The sequence below is a fragment of the Pelophylax lessonae genome (genome assembly GCF_965119305.1).
Source record: "Pelophylax lessonae genome assembly, chromosome: 1".
In the NCBI taxonomy this organism is placed as follows: Eukaryota; Metazoa; Chordata; class Amphibia; order Anura; family Ranidae; genus Pelophylax; species Pelophylax lessonae.
In genome coordinates this window covers 629,068,738-629,089,902 of record NC_138768.1, presented here as the reverse complement: position 1 = coordinate 629,089,902, position 21,165 = coordinate 629,068,738, and the positions used below count along the sequence as shown (strand labels likewise).

At 44.6% G+C, this 21,165-nt stretch overlaps 1 protein-coding gene across 11 annotated transcripts in view; it reads right to left on the bottom strand.

Annotated features, from left to right (window-relative positions):
* The window catches only part of BLTP1 (bridge-like lipid transfer protein family member 1), a 754,177-nt gene that overhangs the window by 464,227 nt on the left and 268,785 nt on the right, over positions 1-21,165 (bottom strand). For all 11 annotated transcript variants that reach the window (XM_082243836.1, XM_082243839.1, XM_082243842.1 and 8 more), the window contains exons 20-21: positions 13,829-14,056; positions 2,149-2,286 (exon numbers count right to left, since the gene is read on the bottom strand). In XM_082243836.1, the coding sequence (XP_082099962.1) occupies positions 2,149-2,286; positions 13,829-14,056 (366 nt within the window). The remainder of the gene's footprint in view (positions 1-2,148; positions 2,287-13,828; positions 14,057-21,165) is intronic.

Below are 21,165 nucleotides of genomic sequence, written 5' to 3'. Positions count from 1 at the left end.
CTATACAGAGGAATTTAAGCTCCTTTTTTAGTAACACTATCCATGAAAGCAGTGGTTAGGGCATGGCAGTTGTTTGTGTGTCAGCACCCAGATGAATCTAATAGATGGTCTCCAAATACTTCCGTCTGGCTCAATCCGCTCCAAGTTGAATTCTACTCCATACCTGATCCAGTGTTGTAGGCTGGGAAGGGAATTAAGTCACTGGACCAGATTTGTGTATATAATTTGTATATAATACTTTAAGGTTCTTCGATGAATTAAAAAATAAACACAATCTCCCTAACTCCCACTTTTTCCGTTACCCGCAACTAAGGCAAGCCTTTTCCACTCAAATTTGATATGCAGGGACCAAATATTATTCAAGGTAACTTAGAAACCCTACTAAGAAATGACACCCTAGTGAAACCATTACCTAACATATATAAATTCCTATTATCCTCGGGCCATTTTGGTTCCGAGAGTTTGTACTCCAAATGGCATGTGGAATTTCCTGATTAAGATGCTGAGGCTTGGGAAGATTTATGGGAATACCCCTTTCAACAATTGATATTGGTTGGAGATCGCCTAATACAATTTAAAATAGTTCATAGGGCCTACCTGACACCACATCGTCTCAACACAATATACCCTACGGCCTATCTCCACTGTTGGAGATGTACTGAAATTGTAGCGGACTTCAATCATATGTTTTGGTCTTCTCCCAAGGTGAAGGGGTTCTGGGTGGAGGTACAGACTATCTCCTCCTAAACCGCTATCCACTCCCCGTTGTCCATTGAGGTGCGTTTGCTTGGTCTAGTGAACTCACTGGCTTTTTGTCGAGCAACCAGGACGCTAATAGGTCTACTTTTATTCTATGCAAGGAAAGCCATAACCATCAAATGGAAGTCGCATGGGCCACCCTCATTACATTTCTGGAAAGCTCAGATAAACAATGCTATCCCATTATACAAAGCCTCATACGCCTCGCAGGGTTGCCCAGCCAAGTTTGGGAAAGTATGGGATATTTGGATTCAATCCCCTCATAATGACACCTAGTAGATGCTCATATGACCTAGCCTCTCATGTCTTATAAGGTGCCATTTTTCATGCTTATCTTTAATGAGCCAGAGTCCCTTTTGGCTTATAATATTCGGGCTCTAATTTTCTCTTCTGAGAGGGGGGTAGAGGAGTGGGAGATCCTATATGATATGGATAGTCACATATATCCTTATCTATTGGCGGAACGAGCAATTGAAGTTTTTTGTTTTTATCTAGATGTGTTTTTCGAGCTGGGGAATGCCCAGAGGCTCTGTTTTGTTAAACTTTCTAATGAAAACAATACAAAGAATTTTCAAAAAAAAAAAAAACTTGCATAAACACGTTTAAAAACATTTAAAAGCGCCTTTTTAAAGTGTTTTCCTGCCAGCAATTGTAAGTCCAGAAATACTTTTTTGAACGTCCTGTGTGCATGGAGCCTAAGTATAAACACTTTCTAATAGTAATTTGAAAATTACTATTTTCAGGTGCGAAGTCTACTTGGCGTCAAGTGCACAGAAAAAGTTACAATACAGCATTTGACAAAATGTAGAATATCAGCCTATTAAAAACTGCATATTTTCAAAGTAATTTGCATCTCAAAAGTGACAAAGTAAACATCTCACAAGTGATTTAAGGATTACAGAAACCTAAAATTAAAATGACACAAGGGTTGCTGTTTAATTACAAATAACCAGATTGAACATATACACCCTATGCTGAACAAGCTCATAACTGCAACAAGTTATCTATGCAAACTTAGAAGAGAACAACTGAAAAAAGGCATACAAAACATGTGCATTTTTTATACCTTTCCGTAAACCATCTTCTGTAATCTCCTATAGAGATTAAATACCGACACTTTCACAATTTGTTTCAATATTTGAAAAAAAATCACAGAAGCAGGCTTCCTTTTATGCTAAAAAAAAAATGTTGCAATACTACCCAAAGCTGCAACCTACTGCGAATATATCCTACTGTGGAATGCAAAAAAAAAAAAAAAATTGAACAAACCAATACTTTACAAGCAGTTCTGCACTCAGTAAATTTTTCATTCCTATTATCATCATTTCCAATTACTAAAAAAGTGCAACCCTCAGAAAATTAAAAATTTGCAAACAGTCCTAAAAATACCTGGTAATTGTCATTCACAAATATGTACACAGGAGACAGTACAAGCTGGAGAAAAGTCTCACGATAAGTTTTCTTCATCTCAAAGCAGAGTCTCTCCAGAAAAGCAGTTGGACATTCTGGTGCATCATTACTGCAATGCTAAGTGAAAAGAGATATGTATTATTAGTTCACAGACTGTAAGACAAATGCTTGATTTGTACATGTAGTACAAGACCTTATAAGCTCAAGTTTACAATTCGGTTACAAACCAAAAGCATTCTTTATGTAGAATGTATAAAGGAAAATGTATAAAGTAATGTATATATGTATAAAGGAAAGATGGCAGCTCGATCTTCCGAAGACATTTATTATTCCATATTACAAAATACAGGGCTTACGTGTTTCGGTATGTAGCCTTAATCATAGCCTTAGCCATTGGCTATGAATAAGACTACACATCGAAATGCGTAAGTCCTGTAATATTTTGAACTAGGACAGGAATTCATAACTGAATTCATTGCGGAAGATCGAGCTGCCGGATTTCCTTTATCTACATGTTTGCTCGAGCGCTGAGAGGGCACTACAGTTCAGTGCACCGACCACTCACCACCTCCGGGAATTGCTGCAGGTGTTTTCTACTATATATAAGCATTCTTTGTTTTCTATGCTGGCAGTTAAAGTTAAAACAACAAGAGTGTGATTTGTTGATTCTACTGGAGTACAACACAAAGTAAACTAAGATACAAATTTTAAGAGGTCGTAAAGAGTATTTTTTTAATTAAATAATAAACATGGCATACTTACTGTACTATGAGCAGCCCAGAACCTCCTCTTCTGTGGTCCCCCTCAAGCACTCTTGGCTTCTCTTCTTCTATGTGTGCAACCATAGGAAGCCACTTCCTTTGGTGGCATACCTGCAGGTTCACTCCCGAGCCGGGCTGTGTGCATCCATTAACACATGGAGCTCGGGCCTGGCTCTGCCCCCACTCCCTTTTCACAGGATTTGATTGAAAGCAGCAGGAGCCAATGGCTCCGCTGCTGTCTCTAAGCCTATGAGGAGAAAGAGAGAGACCAGCTCCACTTCAGAGGGGTACAAAGCTGGATCAAGATAGGACTTAAGTATAAAGGGGATAAGTAAGTATATGAAGGGAGGTGGGGGGGTGATAGAAGTAGGACATTTTTTAACCTTAATGCAAAAAGTGCATTAAGGTAAAAAAGGTCTAGCCTTTAGAATCATTTTAGCTTCAAGACATTTTCAGACAGTTAAAGGATAGGTTCACCTTTGGGAACAAGTCAATGTTCCACTTATTTTTAGGGTGGAACATGTAACATGTTCCTGCTCCTGCAGCAGCTCAGGGATCCGCTGTCTCTGTGTGAAAGCAGTACAGGGAGAAGTTCCCTATAACAGCTGTTACTTTTTGAAGAGTGTGGCCTTGCAGGGCTTCACCCACACGGTCATGTCATTTACAGAGTTCCGTGAATGAAAAAATTACAAGTACCGATATCCGTGGCAGCTGTCGGCTTGTAGTTCTTAATGAATTACCACAGCGTTGTGGAGCACTGTGGTAATTCATTGATTCTTCCTGTCATTGTGAAACTGTCTGCCCGGATGATGTATGGGCAGACAGCTAACACTGACAGTCTGCAGGAGACCAATAAGGCACCAGCCGCTGGCACCATCGATCGCTGGAGCAATGCTTTTCAGGCTCCTAAAACAAAAAATAGAAAATGCACACTTTTTTACCTGCAAAAAGAGGGGAGCTTAACTTTAATGACCAAGGCAGGGAAAGTGAAGTGGCAAAAAATGGATTTTTGTAAAATCTTACCGTAAAATCCTTTTCTCTTAAGCTCATTGACAGACGCAGTCCTCTTGATTAGTAACACATTGGGTTATACTGCCCTCTACAGGAGTAGGACACTAGACGGAAGGAAAACGTTCTGGCCACACCTTAGGGGCAGTCCAAGAGGGTATATCCTCTCACTTCCTGCTACAGGATGTCAGTTATGTAACAAAGCAGTGTAGAGAATTTAACCAAACCCCACTCAAAAAAACCGAGGATTCGGGTACTGCGTCTGTCAATGAGCTTAAGAGAAAAGGATTTTACGGTAAGATTTTACAAAAACCCATTTTTCTCTGTCGCTCATTGACAGACGCAGTCCTCTTGATTAGTAACACATTGGGACGTCCCAAAGCAGTGCCACAAATGAGGGGTGGGATAACAGAAAAATTCAACTCTAGAAGGCCCAACCGGTGCCGACTAGAAGTCTTAAAGGCTCATTTAAATCAAATAATGAGACTCAACTGAAAATCCAACGGAAAAAAACCCTCGAGGTAGAACCGGTCTCCTCAAATTGCGGCCTGCAGAACCTTGCGGCCAAAAGAGGCATCCGACGATGCCATCACATCAACTTTATAAAAGTTTGTAAAGGTATGAACCGACGATCAAGTAGTCGCCTTAAAAAACCTGGACCACTGACGCCTGATGGCGGAAGGCCCAGGAAACACTAAGCGCCCGAGTAGAGTGAGCCTTAACAGGGAACGGGGGATCCCGCCCCTTAATAGAATAAGCCTGTACCACCGTCTGTCTGATCCATCTAGGGATGGTCGCGGCAGAAACAGGCAACCCCTTTCTAGGGCTATCCGTGATCACAAAAAGTGAATCCGTTTTACGAAACGAGTTCGTAGTAGTCAAGTGTACCCTGATTGTCCGAACCCCATCCAAGGAGTGTAATGCAACCTCCCAAGGATGGCTAGGCTTAGGACATAGGGAAGGTAACACAATATTCTTATTCAGATGAAACTCTGAAACCACTTTAGGAAGGAAGGATGGATTCGGACGAAGAACCACCTTATCCCTATGAACCACCAGATATGGGGAACGACAAGATAATGCGGCCAGTTCTGACACCCTGCGTGCAGAAGTAATGGCCACCAAGAAGGCCACCTTCTGGGATAATGTAAGCAAGGGAATATCCCTGACCAGATTAAGATCCCAGGGCGGTAAGGGCACGCGCACTGGCGGAGCCAGGTGCCGCACTCCCTGGATGAAATTCCACACCAAGGAATGAGTAGCCAAAGGTTTCTGAAAGAAGATTGCTAACGCTGAAACCTGACCCTTGATAGTGCTCAAGGACAGCTTCTGCTCAACCCCCTGTTGCAGAAAAGCCAAGATTCGGGTCACTGAATAAATACATGGAGGAAATCCAAGAGATTCACACCACGCAATATAAGACTTCCATGTGCTGAAAGTCGCTTTCCTTGCTTTAACTAGAGTAGGAATAACTGAGGCTGACAATCCCTTGTCCTTCAGTACCTGGGTCTCAATGGCCAGGCCATTAAGCCAGCGATTGTAAAGCAAGATGGAAGATCGGTCCCTGAGACCGCAGATCCTCCCTGAGAGGAAGTCTCCAAGGAGCGTCCGCGACTAGCCTCACCAAGTCGGTGTACCAGGCTCGACGAGGCCAGTCCGGAATTACCAGGATAACTGGAATTCCCTCCACCTCTATCCTGCGAAGAAGTTCCCGCAGTAACTTGAGAGGATGGAAGACATACCGTAGCTGATACTGCCCCCACGGGGCGATCAGCGCGTCTGCTGCGTCCGCTAGAGGATCGCGGGCGCATGCTACAAACCTCCGCACCTTCCTGTTGAGCCGAGACGCCAACAGATCCACACCCGGGATGCCCCAATGAAGGGACAGCTAGTGAAATACCTCTGGATGAAGAGGCCATACCCCTTGATCCAGAATCTGACGGCTGAAAAAATCTGCCTGCCGATTTCCCACCCCCGGAGTGAATACTGTGGAGAGAGCCGGAACAAACCGTTCCGTCCAACGAAAGATGCTGGTCATTTTGATGGCCACCAGGACACTCTAGGTGCCCCTTTGGCGATTGACATAAGCCACGACCTTGGCATTGATTGGATCCGAACCGGGCTGCACTAGAGCTGCTCGGTCCAGTAAATCAGACAAAGTCTGATCGCTCTCAGTTCCGATACCTTTATTGGTAACCTGGATACTATCGGAAGGAATGACTTCCCCTGGTTGAGCATCGGAGACCGAAGCCACCAGACCAGAGACTCCCTGGTCCGCTCGCTCAACCGGATCCGATTGTCCAGAGAATCGAGATTCCGATTCCATTTGAGAAGAATCTCCTCTTGGAGAATTCGGGTATGAGACTGGGCAAACGGTACTACCTCTAAGGAGGCCACCATCAGTCCCAGCCAGTTGACGGACAGCAACATCCGAATCGTTGACTGAACCTTCTGGAGTTTCTCCGCAAGGAGAAACACTCTTGCCAAGGATCTCCCAGATAGTTCAGTCTCCTGGTGGGACCAGGAATGATCTTTGGGAAAAGCGAAGAAAACGCTGATGTCCTGCGAAGATGGGGATATGAAGATAGTTATCCTAAATTTCTATGGACGCCAGGAAATCCCCCTGATGCAGGGAGGCCACCACTGTTCGGATGGACTCCATCTTTCCCAAGTCCAGAATTTGGACGCACCTTGCCCTCTTTCCTGGGCATTGTGAACAGGTTCGAATAGAACCCCTGAAAACGTTCTATCCAAGGAACGGGAACTACCGCTCCCTGTAGCATACGAATGTTGGGAGGGAAGAATCGCACCGGTAGAAGTGATTGAATGCTCGATCTTGTATCTCGACCGTATGACCTCTTGAACCCCTTTGTCCGGGATTCTGGAAAACCATGGATCTGGAAAGCGGTGAAGACGTCCCCCCAACCCAGAGATGGGTGGGGGCGCATCAGGCTGTCTTAGCAAGAGAGTGCTCTTGCCCCCCAGTGAGATCCTTTATAATCTCACCCAAACAGGCGATCCCCTTGAAAGGGGAGATTAGCCAACCCATACTTGAAACTAAACCAATGGCAACCACTGGCCTAAAGGTTGACCCTATCAGGGAAAAAATGAAGCGGGATTCCGCTTTCACTCTTCGATCCACCGGATCCCTAAAGGACGGAGCGTCCTCCAACGGGATAATAGTGGCTTTATCTGGAAATCGGTGAGTCCACCACTGGTGGTACCGTCCATCTTTTAAGGAGGGATTCCTCAAACGGATAGCGCCTAGCCATGCGTTTGGAAATAGCAGGGATACGTTTCAGACGACCCCATTTGTGCAAAGGAAAATCCTTCGCCATTTTGGTAGGCTAACTAGTACCAAAAAGGAATTTCAGTCTCAGCTACCTCTGCCGGTGTAACCTCAAGACTTAAGGTTTCCCGGACAGACACAACTAGTGCATCCACCAAATCACTTCTTGTGCTATGGCGGAGGCAAAAACGTCCTCCTCACTGTCTGAGGAGACCGTACCTGAGACAGCAGCCCCAGAAGAGGGACCTGCAGCTGCAGTGACCAGCTCAGAATCCGTATCTGAAGTATCAGATGAAATAGGGGTAGACGGGGGTCGTTTTCTTGACCACCGTCCCTGACAGGCCAACTCCACCCGGAATACCAAAGACTCCAAAACTGCTGATAATGCATCAATCCAAGTGGGGTACTGGAGGGTCCTGCGGCCACCTCGAGGGGATCAGGTGGGGATACATGTGTGGCAGGGTCCATGATTATACAAGACACTTTGCCAGCAAACACAAAAATAATTGCAAAGAAAAAAAACCTTTTTTTTTTTTGTAATCCCCCAGCGCAACAGCGCCCCTCAGTGTTACCTGCTTTGGACCCCACAGAGAGAGAGAGAGAGAGAGAGAGAGACCCCAAGGCTCACCAGCTGATGCACAGAAGTTTCTATCAACCTGCCTCAGCGCTGTCTTCTTACAGACAGGAAGTCTTTTGGCACTTTTCCCGGGTAAAGGAGGCGGCTCCGCCCCTTTACACGCCTTCCGGCTCCTCCCAAGCCTCTCCACGAGGTAACTGGTCACTTCCAAAATGGCCACCCCCATGCTGGAGACACGAGGCTACGCCAAGATGGCGGCCCCGCGCATCCTGCAGGGAAATGGCGGCGGCCTGTGGAAGATGGCAGCGGCCTGCTACGGCCTGCGAAAGAGCTATCGGCCTATGCGGCCTGCGGCAGGATGGTGGCCTGCGGATGGCGGTAGTCCAGGCACAGGCATCGGCCTGTCTTGCAATCTTATCAGGTAGGATGCTCTTTGTATATGGCCATCATCACAGTATTGCCACTGACCTTAGTCATAGTCCCTTAACACTATACAGTGACTTTAGATAGTCAGCTCCCAAACCAAGCCTCCTGGTCTTTTATTCACACAATCACACTCAATTGGGGGATCTGTGACCTGTTATAGGATAGAGGGGAGACCCAGGATCCTGAGCGTCCGACCATCCCAGGGAGGGGCCCGCGTCCACCAACAAACCCGTCAGGGGGAGAGGGGGAACATTCTACTCACCATACCAGAACCAGGCGGGCGCCAACTCTTGACAGAACCCCTCTCCACCGAAGTGGGGGGGGCTGTCGACCAATACGGACGCCGTGACTCAGTTTCCAACTGGTCGTTGGCGTCCAGGCAAGACGTTTAACTCGCAGGGTCAGTCCCTGTCCAGTGGGACTATGTCGCGGCCGACCCAGCGCGGAGCTAGGGCCTGCACGTGCTCGCAGGCTGACTGGGGTGACCACTGGATCTCAACATCCAGCCCGTCGCCCAGTTCAGCGTACTTGCTTGAAGATCTCACAGGAACAACTGGAGAAAAAAAGCTGTCTATTAAAAAAGTCTTTCTAAAAAAATCTTGCCAGGACCAAAGATCCCAGCAAGTAACTTAGGTCCTTACTCCTAACTAGACAGAAAAAACTGACATCCTGTAGCAGGAAGTGAGAGGATATACCCTCTGGGACTGCCCCTAAGGTGTGGCCAGAACGTTTTTCCTTCCGTCTAGTGTCCTACTCCTGTAGAGGGCAGTATAACCCAATGTGTTACTAATCAAGAGGACTGTGTCTGTCAATGAGCGACAGAGAAATAATTTTACATAAGGTATACAAGTAAAACATTTTAAAATGCGTTATACTAACCCATTGAGAACCGAATGTCATCTCTTTTTACACATGGAGATAAGGAGACCAATATATTTAAGCTACTAGGATTCTCTCGTAACAGATACAGTGGGGATCGAAAGTTTGGGCACCCCGTGGGCACAAAGAGAGAGTCTGACTCCCTCAAAGACTCCGTAGCTGCCAGGTACACCGTAATAGCCCAGACCACATCCAAGGCATGCAAGGAAATTACCTTCGGATGTTTAGGCCTGGGACACAGGGAAGGCAAAAAAATGTCTTCATTCAAACGAAGATCAGAGACAACCTCTGGAAGGAACCATGGACAGGGGCGAAGAACCACCTTATCCCTGTGAATCACCAGGTAAGGTTAACGACAGGATAACGCTGCCAGTTCCGACACTCTGCATGCAGAGGTGATAGCCACTAAAAAGGCCACCTTCTGGATTAGCGTAAGCAGGTTTATAAACCAAATATTTTCAAAGGGAGGCTTCTGTAGAGCTCAAAGCACCAAAATAAGATCCCAAGGCGGCAAAGGAGCCGCACTGGATGAACCAACTGTTGGACATCCTGAAGAAAGGTATGCACCAGGGAGTGTGTGGCCAAAGGTCGTTGGAAGAAGCCCGCCAAAGCTGACACCTAGGCCCTTGATGGTACTCAAGGCCAATTTCTGTTCAAGAACCCCCCCCCCCCCATTGAAGAAAGGTCAAGATCCGAGCCACCGAGAAGGAGTGAGGAACAACCCCCCAAGAGACTCTCACCACGCAATGTACGTCTTCCACATAAAATGGTAGATCTTCCTAGAGGTAGATTTCCTAACTGTCAACAGTGTAGGTATTGCCGACTCAGATAAACCTTTATCCTTCAGCACCTGGCGTTCAACAGCCAAGCCGTCAAAGCCGGGCGACTGTAAAGTATGATGGAAGATCGGTCCTTGGGACAGCAGATCCTCCCTGAGAGGAAGCTGCAAAGGAACGTCAGTGACCAGCCGCACCAGATCAGTGTACCAAGCCCGGCGAGGCCAGTCCAGAGCCACTAAGATGACCGGAATTACTTCTGCTTCGATCCTGCATAGAAGTCTTGCCAAAAGCTTGAGAGAAGGAAAGACGTAAATCAGATGATACTGACCCTACGGGGCAACCAGCACGTCTGTGGCGTCTGCCAGAGGATCCCTTGACCGAGCCACAAACCTCTGCACCTTTCTGTTGAGCTGAGACGCCAACAGGGGTGCCCCACCAGAGACACAGCTAATGAAACACCTCCGGATGAAGTGACCAATCCCCGTGGTGCAACGCCTGCCGACTAAGTTAATCCACCCGACAATTTTCCTCCCCGGGTATGTGAACGGCAGAGAGGGCTGGATCGAACCGTTCTGCCCACCTTAGAATGCCGGCTACCTCCAGAGCCCCCAGAACACTTCTTGTGCCCCCCTGGTGATTGACATAAGCCACGACCGTGGCATTGTCTGATTGAATGCGCACTGGAGAACAAAGCCACCATATCAGGGACTCCTTCGTGTCCCATTTGGTCAGAATTTCCATTTGCAGGAACCTTGTACGGAACTGTGCAAACAGAACTGCCTCAAAGGTAGACACCATCAGGACCAGCACCCGCCGGAGGTATGACCATTTGTTGGACAGCAGAAGGCGAATTGCAGCCTGCAATTTCTGGAGTTTGTCCAGAGAAAGGAGCACTCTGGCTAATGCCAAGTCCAGAGTCAGGCCCAGATAGTCCAGCTTTGTGGACAGAACCAGAGCAGACTTATGAAAATTCAGAATCAAGCCGAACTTCCACAGAGTTCGTATTGTGATCTCATGGGTTTCCACCAGAGCAAGAGGAGACTTCGCTTTCAGAAAGAGATCGTCCAAGTATCCCAGTACCGCGATCCACCATTGGCTTAGCAAAGCTAGCACCGGGTCTAACACTTTTGTTAAGACACGAGGAGCAGATGCGAGGCCAAAAGGTAACGAATGGACTCCATTCTGAACTTCTGTACCCGCACAAATCAGTTTAATGCCTTGAGGTCCAGAATTGGACGCACTACGCCTTCCTTCCAGGGAACTGTGAACAGGTTTGAGCAAAAACCCTGAAAATGTTCCCAGGTTGAAACAGGGACAATCACCCCTTGAAGAAACAGGTCTTGTACCGCCCAAAACAGGCTCTGTAAATGGTCTAGGGACAGGCGCAAGTTGGAAGGACAAAACCTTGCTGGGGGACAAGAGCAAAACTCGATCTTGTAGCCGGACTGAATGACTTAGTGGACCCACTTGTCTTGCACCTGGGAAGTCCGTGGGTCCAGAAACCAGCGAAGCCATCCCCCAACTTCCGATACAGGTGAGGGCACACCTTAATGCAGAGGGAGCCTTGTCCCCGGGTCTGGAGAAGCCCGATCTTGCATTGCCAGTCCAGGTTAATTTGGACCCTCCAGAAGAGGCCCTGAAAGGTTGTCAGTCAACCCTGAGGGACAAAAAAAACTTCTAATGAGCTGAGTAGGAAGTCCCACATCTATGTTTAGGTTCCTTGCCCTTAGTAGCCTGCAGAAGAAAAGTACTCTTCCCCTCTGTGAGACCTTTAATGATGTCATCCTGGGTAGCTCCAAATAGGTGATATCCTTGAAAAGGAAGATCAGTCAAGGCCTTTTTTGAAGTCTGATCCGCAGACCAGCACTTAAGCCAAAAAAACATGCCGCAGGACCACTACCAAAACAGAGAGACGAGCCATTAGGGTAGCCAAATCCAAAGAAAAACTGCAGCCCTTGAACCAGTTTGTTCACCAGCTTGACAAAGGCAGGGGGGAGCTGTTCCCCCTCCAGGTCATGGTGTAGGAGCTTAGCCCACTCGGTCAGAGTTTGCGATACTAGGGCAATCGTGAATACCGGCCTCATTGCCAAACCAGCTAAGGTGTACATAGTGCGGGCCACAGCCTCCGCCTTCCAATCAGCCGGATCCTTATAGGCCGGGGACTCAACTGGAATCATGGTTGCCTTGTTAATTCTGGAAATTGGAGGGTCCACCACCGGTGGCACAGTCCCCTTCTTAAGAAGAGACTCCTCATAGGGGTAACGCCTAGTAAAGCACTTAGGAAGCCGACAATTCTGTCAAAATAGGCAGGGAAAGGAAACAACTTTGCCGCTTTGGATGGCTTGTGAGTGCCGAAGATCCCATCATGAGCATGTGTGAGGAAATGCTCCTGATGTTGCTGAGGCTCCAAAGGCAGAAAATTGTGTGAGAGGACCAGAGTTCATCGCTACTGAACTCACTTTGTGCAGGCAACAGCATGTGGTGAAATTGTTGTTTTTGTCAACATTTTTATACGTTTAAAAATTTTCTGAAATTTTTTCCCCTTTAAAAATGCTTTTAAAAGCAAATGTGCATAAATGCGGTTTACAGTGGTTACAAGCATTTGGCGTTTGAAATGCCGGTAAACGACAGTCCTGAACGCAATTTTTCTGCTTTCAAAAAAATGCCTGTAACCTCAACTGCCTCTAAACTGCTATAAACGACAAAAAGATAACAGAGGAGAGTTCAGGGGCTGCTAAAAAAAAAATGTCCAACTGCTTTCAAACTTCAGTTTAGCAGCTGTACTGTACATGATGCCTAAAGGTACAGAAATAGGTCCTAAATGTATACAGGAAACAAAAATGAATTCAACATCTTGGTGCCTGGTAATAAGTAAACAGAATGTGCCAGGCTATATGGGATATCTATACAAACAATAACTGAGTGATAGAGGCTTGTTTAAAGAGCCTAGGCAACAGATGGAAACAAGAGCATGTAACTAAGGTGAGTAGCGTATCGGTTGGTAATAAAGAAGATGGACTATACTATATTGTGTATGCGCTTTTAATGCAAGTTAGGGTGTGTTGCATTTGGACACCCTATTCCAGTGATGGCAAACCTTGGCACTCCATATGTTTTGGAACTACATTTCCCATGATGCTCAACTACACTGTAGAGAACAGGAGCATCATGGGAAATGTAGTCCCAAAACATCTGGGGTGCCAAGGTTCGCCATCACTGCCCTATTCATTTCAAGGGCTCCCAATGTGTGACAATAACACCCAATTGTGCACTTTTCTTTTTTTTTTTTCTTTGTTACCATACGTTTTGATGTAATACAATGTATGCATGCTAGCAAGATGCAATGGGCTGTCATTGACACCTGAAGGGATGACACAATTTTATGCAGTGTAGGAACCCGCGTGATGTTAGGCGCATCTCCTTCATGCAAAAATGTGAATGGGAGCTAGTGTATGTGTGTGGTCTTGTTTTTTTTTTTTTTGTTTTTTTGTTTTTATTCCTTATTTTTTTTTTATTGATTTTTGTTAACAGTACCATCAGGGACTTTTGGTGAAATATCAGGAGTATAAGCAGAAGCCTGATATTTCATTTTTGAGATGGAGAAAAAGATTGAGGACACAGAGACCCTAATTTCCTCCTCTTTTGGAGCCCTGCTAATGAACCCTTACTAATGAACACAGGAATGCTCAATCAGAATTTACTTTTGTCAGCCACTGATCACAGCTATTCATTTTATCAGGAGAATTAGGGGAACCCTCCTGTTAAAGTTTCTTAGTCGCTGAAGTGACTATGAGCTTATGAAAAATAAGGAAATCCAAGGATGTAGGGCTTACTGAGCCAGAGTTCCTGTCTGGACGTTTCTGTTCTGACATAAGCCTTACATTCTTGGCAGCAAAAGAGTTAAAGACATAATGAAAAATATGTATGGTACTCTACCCACCACTGGCAGCTTGGCATGCACTTTATACACATTGACCAGTACAGTGATGTCCCATGGCCTCAGGGTGAGGGGATGAATTAATTTAGTGGCTAGATTATGATCTCTCTTGTCATTCTCCATTGCTACTGCAGTCCAGCCAGAGCTAGAAGATGTGGCCATTGATAATACAGGGCTGGAGGTGCTGTCTTCAAAGTCTGTGTACATGTCATCCTCTCCAAAATAGTTTTCCTAAAACAGAGAAGAGTGGAAGTGGGTAATAAAAAAAAAAATCTAGTCAATATGCAAACACTGCCAAAACTTGAAACGTCAAATACAACAATTTGCTTTGAAATTTAAAAGAAGCTTTGCACAAATCAGGAAAAGAAAACAATCAGATAATCTCTGCATATAGCAAACTGCTAAAAGAGAAGTTTTGGGATTTGTTTTATTCTTTTTTTAAATCATACTTACCTAGGTGGATGCAACATTGATCCAATGATGCATCTGTACCCCACCAGCTTTGAGGCTGGGAACTGAGGGAGAAAACACTGCTGGTTGCTCAGTTCTACCTGCTGCTCCATCACCGCTGTCTGCTCTGCCCCTCCAGTGCTCACTGGAGCGCCGGGCTGGAAATGGGAGGGACTAACTAGCTCAGTCTCTCAGCGTGCAGAAGAGAGGCTGAGCCAGGTGCAGGCTTACGCTTCTGGGTGGATACAGACTATATGGTCATAATCTTTTCCCAACCTGGATCCGTTACTAGGTAAAAAGGCTGACTATTAACAAAACAGTAAAAAAGTACAAGTGCTGCCTGTTTATTTTGGGAAACCCACTAGAAGAAAACAGTGAAACGGACTTGAGTTTCGTTAATGGCTCGAAGGAGCAGATGTTTTGTTGTATAGGCTGAGCTTGCTTTACAAAGCCCTCCTGTATTGAAGATTGAAATGGTGTTCACTTGCCTCCTCGGTGCAAGCAAAAATGATTGGGTTGTTTCTGGACATCCCAGTGTCATGCATAATTTACAGCTACCAATAACCGTTGAGCCTCTTCGCTTTCCCAAAATAGAATAAAAATAGCTATATATATATATATATATATATATATATATATATATATAGTATTTCTTCTACAACCAGTGAAATGTCAATTTCATAAAAGTAAATTGTAATAAAAACAAAATTAGATAAAATAGTATATTTCTGATAAGTTAATATTATATGTCATTAGATTACAGAAAATTAAACAGTAAGTGGGCTGGTTTAAATCGCATGTCCTTACAGTTAAAAGTTTATGAAGCAGAACTGAGTTTATATCTCTGCAACTGTCTACATCAGCCAACTACAACTCAAATTTTAACAGGGAAGTGGATGTTTACCAACCACTAAACCTCACCTTAGTTTTCTAGGGCCTCTAAAGGTAATCACTGTGGATGGAATGTTTCACAAAGTATTCCAATAGAACTCAGGTCATAATATATAACTTGCATCTGGTGGTTAAATGTAGGTTTTAGGCCTCATGTACAATTTAAAAAAGGCGTATTAGAACCAAAAACACTAAATTTAAACCCCATGGCGGCAAAAGACATCGTACAGGTGGAGCCACATGTCGAACCCCCTGAATGAAGGTACGAACTAAAGAGTGCATTGTTAGGGGTCGCTGAAGGAAGATTGCCAAGACAGACACCTTTACCATAGTAGGGATCACTGATCCAGACAAACCTCTATACCTTAGTACCTGGCTTTCAATAGCTAAGCCATTAAAACCGGCAACTGTAAAGCAGGATGGTAGATTAGCCCTTGGGACAACTGGTGTTCTCTGAGAGGAAGCCCCCAAAGGACGTTTATGGCCACCAGGATGATTGGAAGATCCTCACTCTTGATTCCTCACAGGAACTGCGGAAGAAGCCTGAGCCGAGGATGATACTGGCCTTACCGTGGCTCTTGGATGCCTGCTGCGTCTGCCAGAAGAACCCGTGATCTTGCCACGAACTTCGGTATCCTCCTGTGGAGCGGAATCTGCTAAAGGGGGTGCAAGTAAGATTGTACAAACAGAACTGTCTTGAAGGTGGATACCACCAGACTCAGAAACTGTATGCAAATCGGGAGAGAGAACTATCTGTGTGACAGCAGCCAGTGAATCACGACCTGTGGTTCCTGAAATTTGTCCAGAGGAAGAACCATCCTGGTCAGAATTAAAATCAGACCTAGGTAATTCAATTCCATGGACAAGAATAGGGGGAACCTTAGGTAGTTCGGACATAACCTGAACCTTTACAGGAATTAAATCCGCACAAGGAGACTCGGGACCTAAAAAACCTTACAAGTTCAAGCTTTGCCCCCCTTTCTGGGTACCCCCAAAAAAAACATTTTGCGGATCTCCTTGATACTCAAAAATTAAAGGCCACAGGGCCAGAAACCAGCAAAGATGTCCCCCCACCCCAATAATGGGTGAGGGCAGACCTTCATGCTGAAGGGGTCTTGTCTGCGGGTCCTGAGAAGCTAGCTCTAGGCTTACCAGACCAAGGTTGCTTGGAACCTTCTAAGGAATATTTGAAAGATTTTGTGCTTCTTTCCCCAGAAGCACAAAATCATTTTCTTTGTGCTGAGGAGGAGGGTCCCCATGCGACAAGGCTCCTTTCCTTTCCTGGATTGTGGCAGGAAGGTACTCTTCCCCCCCTCATACACGTAATGATGTCATCCAGGGTAGACCCAAACAGGCAATTGTCTTGAAAGGGCAGATCAATGAGAGCTTTCTTAGAGGCTTGGTCTGCGGACCAATTCTTAAACCACAGCACGTGCCTAATCACCACCGCTGAAACAGAAAGTTTGGACAGCTCAGGAGCTGTATCCAAAGCTACATCACAAATAATCTGCAGCCTATGGACCAACTGGTCCGCTAAATCAACATACGTAGCAAGGACCTGGCTCACCCCCCAGGCCCTGGTGCAAAAACTTGGCCCATTCAGTTAGGGTCTGAGACACCAAGGCTGAGGCAAAGACTGGCCATAATGCCAAACCAGCCATAGTAAACATGCTGCGTGCCACAGATTCTGCTTTCCCGTCAGCCTGGTCCTTATAGGACGGGGATTCCTTTAATGGGATCATGGTTGCTTTATTTAACCTGAAAACAGGAGGGTCCAAAACTGGTGAACTTGTCCACTTTTTTAAAGGTGACTCCTCAAAAGGGTAACATACAGCAAAACATTTGGAAACCACAAAGGGTCATTTTGGTTGTTCCCATTCCTGTCCCTGTCAAAATGAGGCACATAAGGAAACCCCACTTTTTATTAATTAAAACCCCTCTCCTAAATGCACTTACAAACAATGATAATTATCATGGCATAACACAACATCAAACAGCGAGAACAACTCAAAAGAACCTGCTCAGCCTGCACGATATCTCTCACCGATCCCTGGCGTAACCCTGAGTGCGGTGATTCCTGGGTAGAGTCGACCTGTTGGCAGCGTTGGGTGTCGCGTGGGGTGTCGCATTTAGTCATTATGACTTCGTCAGCGGACATGGCCACGTGTGTTATATGAGGTCAAATCTAAACACTTTCAATTTGTACGCAATCAGGCAGGCTCTTGCACTACATAGTTGAAGGTAAAGCCTCGTACACACGCACCGATTGTTGGCCGTAAATTTTCGGCCAACGTCCGATCGGCCGATTGTCGGCTTGTTAGTATGATGCTTCCGACAACCGACTGCGACTTTTCATCAGCCGAACAAAATCTGGTGTGCATGCTATAAAATTTTTGTTGGCCGTCAGCAGAATGGCCGATTGTTCCTCAGTCAGTACAGATTTCGGCCGACAAAAATATGATGATCAAGACTGGGCATGCTCAGAGAAGAAAAAACACACGAAAAGTAGACCAGAACATGACATCACTTCTGCAGTTGGTTGTTGTTGGCCGACAAAATTCGTGTGCAGTCTAGAGCACATTTCAACCAACACAACAACACTGGACAAAAGACGGCCGATCGGTCGGCCAACAATCGGTGCGTGTGTACGAGGCTTAAATCTAAAGGAAATCTGCCAACAAAAGTTGTATGGTGTGTATCCAGCTTTAGATTTCTCTTTATCAACCAAACACATCTCCTGGGAGGTCTGACCAACACCCTGAATTACCTCATCCAAAAACTCTGGCCTATATCCTTTTAACCTCTTTTTAAGGTTAACCTCTTTTTAATTAGTTGCGATTGTGTCAGTCAACATCGGAGGTGCAGTTCCTCCTAATCTGCTTAAATTGCCCCTTTGGTATGTTCCTAAGCCATAACGGATGATGTCCACTATATATGGGAAGATAACTAGTCCGATCGGTGGACCTGAAATAATCAAGATCTTTTCCGGTGAATATCTTGTATCCATTGGGGCCTCAGGTGAACAAGGATATATTGTTACAAGGCGATTGATGTTTGGATATTCGGTGAGTGCAAACCTCTAAGGGGAGCGGATCTCACGAGGTGTGGTGACAGTATTAGTATGTCTAAACACTCACATTGGTAGTACGAGGAATAGATTAGCTGAATTCCTTTAATAAACATCACTCACGAATGGGACTTTTATCTTGGATGACTTTGAAAGTACACGGTGTTTTACATACTGGATCGCTGCTAATGCTTTGATGACTGTATAGGATTTAAAGCATAATTTTAGAACTATCCAATGTTAGTACAGCAATCTCCCGACTGTGCTATTGTGTTCTGACAGTTTTTTTCCTGACTGGATGACAAGTGTGTTGGCATTGTGCATGTTGCTTTTAAAAAGCTAGTTTTTGATTGCTGAGAGTCATTGGAAAGTCTACAACTGCCCTGGTGCTATTCTAGGCTTCTGGAAGGAGAAATGGGTTACCTCCAGGTTTACTTGCCTTTACTTTGTGTATTGCAGGACATGTCCCTGGATGGGAGCTCTGTTAGTTTAGAATTATGGACCATACTTTGCAATGCAACTTGAAGAGGTAGCGTGGCTCCCACATAGATTTGCAAACATAACCAGCAGAACCCAGAACAGATCATTCCGACTGTATGTAGCACAGACAACTACAGCAAAATTTAACAACCTCAGAGGTCCTCCAGATATAAATGATTGATAATTACATGTACCCAAGCTTGTCCAATGTAAGTTTTAAAAGTGGATCAATCTTGTATTTCAGTTTTAAAAAATGAAAGTGTAGTTCCAGGAAATCTGACACCAAGCTGCAAATGTTATCTAGCAAATATTTCTGCTGTGCCAAAAAAGAACATCTATTTATTTACCTAAGTAGCGAAGATCAGGATCAAAACCACAGAGCATATACCTTTTAAAAAAATGTCAGCTTCCATATTTTTTCCACACAGGTTATAGACAAAGCTCTGTCAACAGACTTTCAATAAAAAGAACACTCTTTAGATAAATTGTTTTATGATATATTTTTTAACAGCAATTGTTCAATAAAAGGATACAAAGATTCAAAGAACAAACATTTATATATGAAATGTAATCATGAAAACGAGACACAGCAAACGTAAAATGGGTAGTTACTTAAACCTGATCTCCAGCTTTGGTTTCAGTTTAAATAGTTTGGTCAGGCCAAGGTGGCCAAAGCAAGCTCCCTTACTAATATTGTGCAGCCGCTGGATGTGCTGAATAAACGGTTTTTAGCTGAACTGTAGTGTATACAGCCTGTATACAGTACTATTTCACCTCTGAAACAAAATAACGTCGGTCTGAGTGGTGCTCAGCCATTCATAGAAAGTTTTGTATTATATCAATTATACAAAGTTTTCTTTGATTGGCTGAGTCAGAGAGGCAGGCTGATGTATGGCTGAGTGACGCGCAAACCAATGCTATTTTGTTTTAGGTGTGAAACAGGAAGGTCTCCTCACGTACTCGAAACACAGTGCTGTACACTGTATGTAGCCTCAGGCTACAAACAATTTATACAGCATATACAGCGGCAGCACATTAGTAAGGGAAATAATTTGTTTGGACAACTCAGCCTAAAACAAACTATTTAAACAAATTGAAGCTGGAGATCAGCTTTTAATAGTTTGTAAGGGCAAACAATTTTCCCTCACTAATGTGCGGCTGTTGGGTATGCTATATAAAATGTATGTAGCTGAAGCTACATACAGCATACAGAACTGTGTTCTAGGTGCGAGACAAGGCCTTCCTATCTCACACCTGGCAAAAAATAGCATTGGTCTGAGCAGCGTTCAGCCTTTCATAGCCTGCTATACTCTGTTGCCCAAGTGACAATGTCTCATTGGACGAAAAACACCAGGTGGATCTACATCAGCGATGTCATAGCACCTGCAGAGGCGTTGATTGAGTTACTGTAATTAAAATGCAGTTAAACCTTTCATAACTGAGTGTCTTCCTTATTTTAATAAAATTAGATTTTAACTACTACACTGAGAGAGTTTCTTCCTCTTGCTTATTCTAAGCTGGCGTACTTTATGGAGAATTGCTGCTGATGGTGAGATGAGTTCCAATTAATTTACAGGGAAGCCATCATTCATCCATTTGGGTTTTCTCCCCTAAAGCGTAGCCAGACCTCCTTCTTTTGAGGTCTGAGAATCTGGTAAGCAGTTTGTGACACAAGTGATGAAGAATCTATCTATCTGTTTGAATATTTGGGTGGCTGTTTTATTCATTCGGTTTATGGACTTTTGTAGTTCATTTTTCAGACACTTTTATGAATATTTCTAGGATTATTTACGAATTTGTTTTAAATTTTTTTCTTTTTGCACTTTCACTTTTTATTTGGGTTGTACACTAATATGAATTTTGGGGATTTCTTATCAATTTTCTATCTTTATTGCATTATTTTTTATGCACTTACACTTTTCATCTGTTGACAGCGCAACACAATTAGGTTAAACTAGAACAAATAAGCCCCTTCCTGAAGACATTTTCATGTGCGTCTATAGGCGCCACAGCAATGTATTTTGGAAAAAAGTTTTCTCTGTAACAGACAAGTAGGGTTGAGCGAACACGGACTGTATTATTCGTGTTCGTACCGAATAATTGGATTTTTTTTACCCGAACACGGACACGAACACTTTACTGTATATTCGGGTAAAAATCCGTATTCTGTCGTTTTATTTCCGGGTTTTGCATGCTTTGGCGCGCTTTTCATGACGGGCTTTCAAAAGCCAATCAACAAGCGTTTAACTGGTGTGCCTAAGCCATCCCAGCCATGCCTGCAAATGTATCAGTAGCTGTGATTGGCCGTCTGAAGCATGTGACCAAGTCTTTATAAGTTCGAGGCAGCGCCGCTGCGGCGTCATTCTGCTGTTTAGATCAGGGAGAGAGCACACATCAACGTGCTGGCTGCTGATTAGGGACAGACAGGAAAAAAAAAACATTTGTGTCCAGA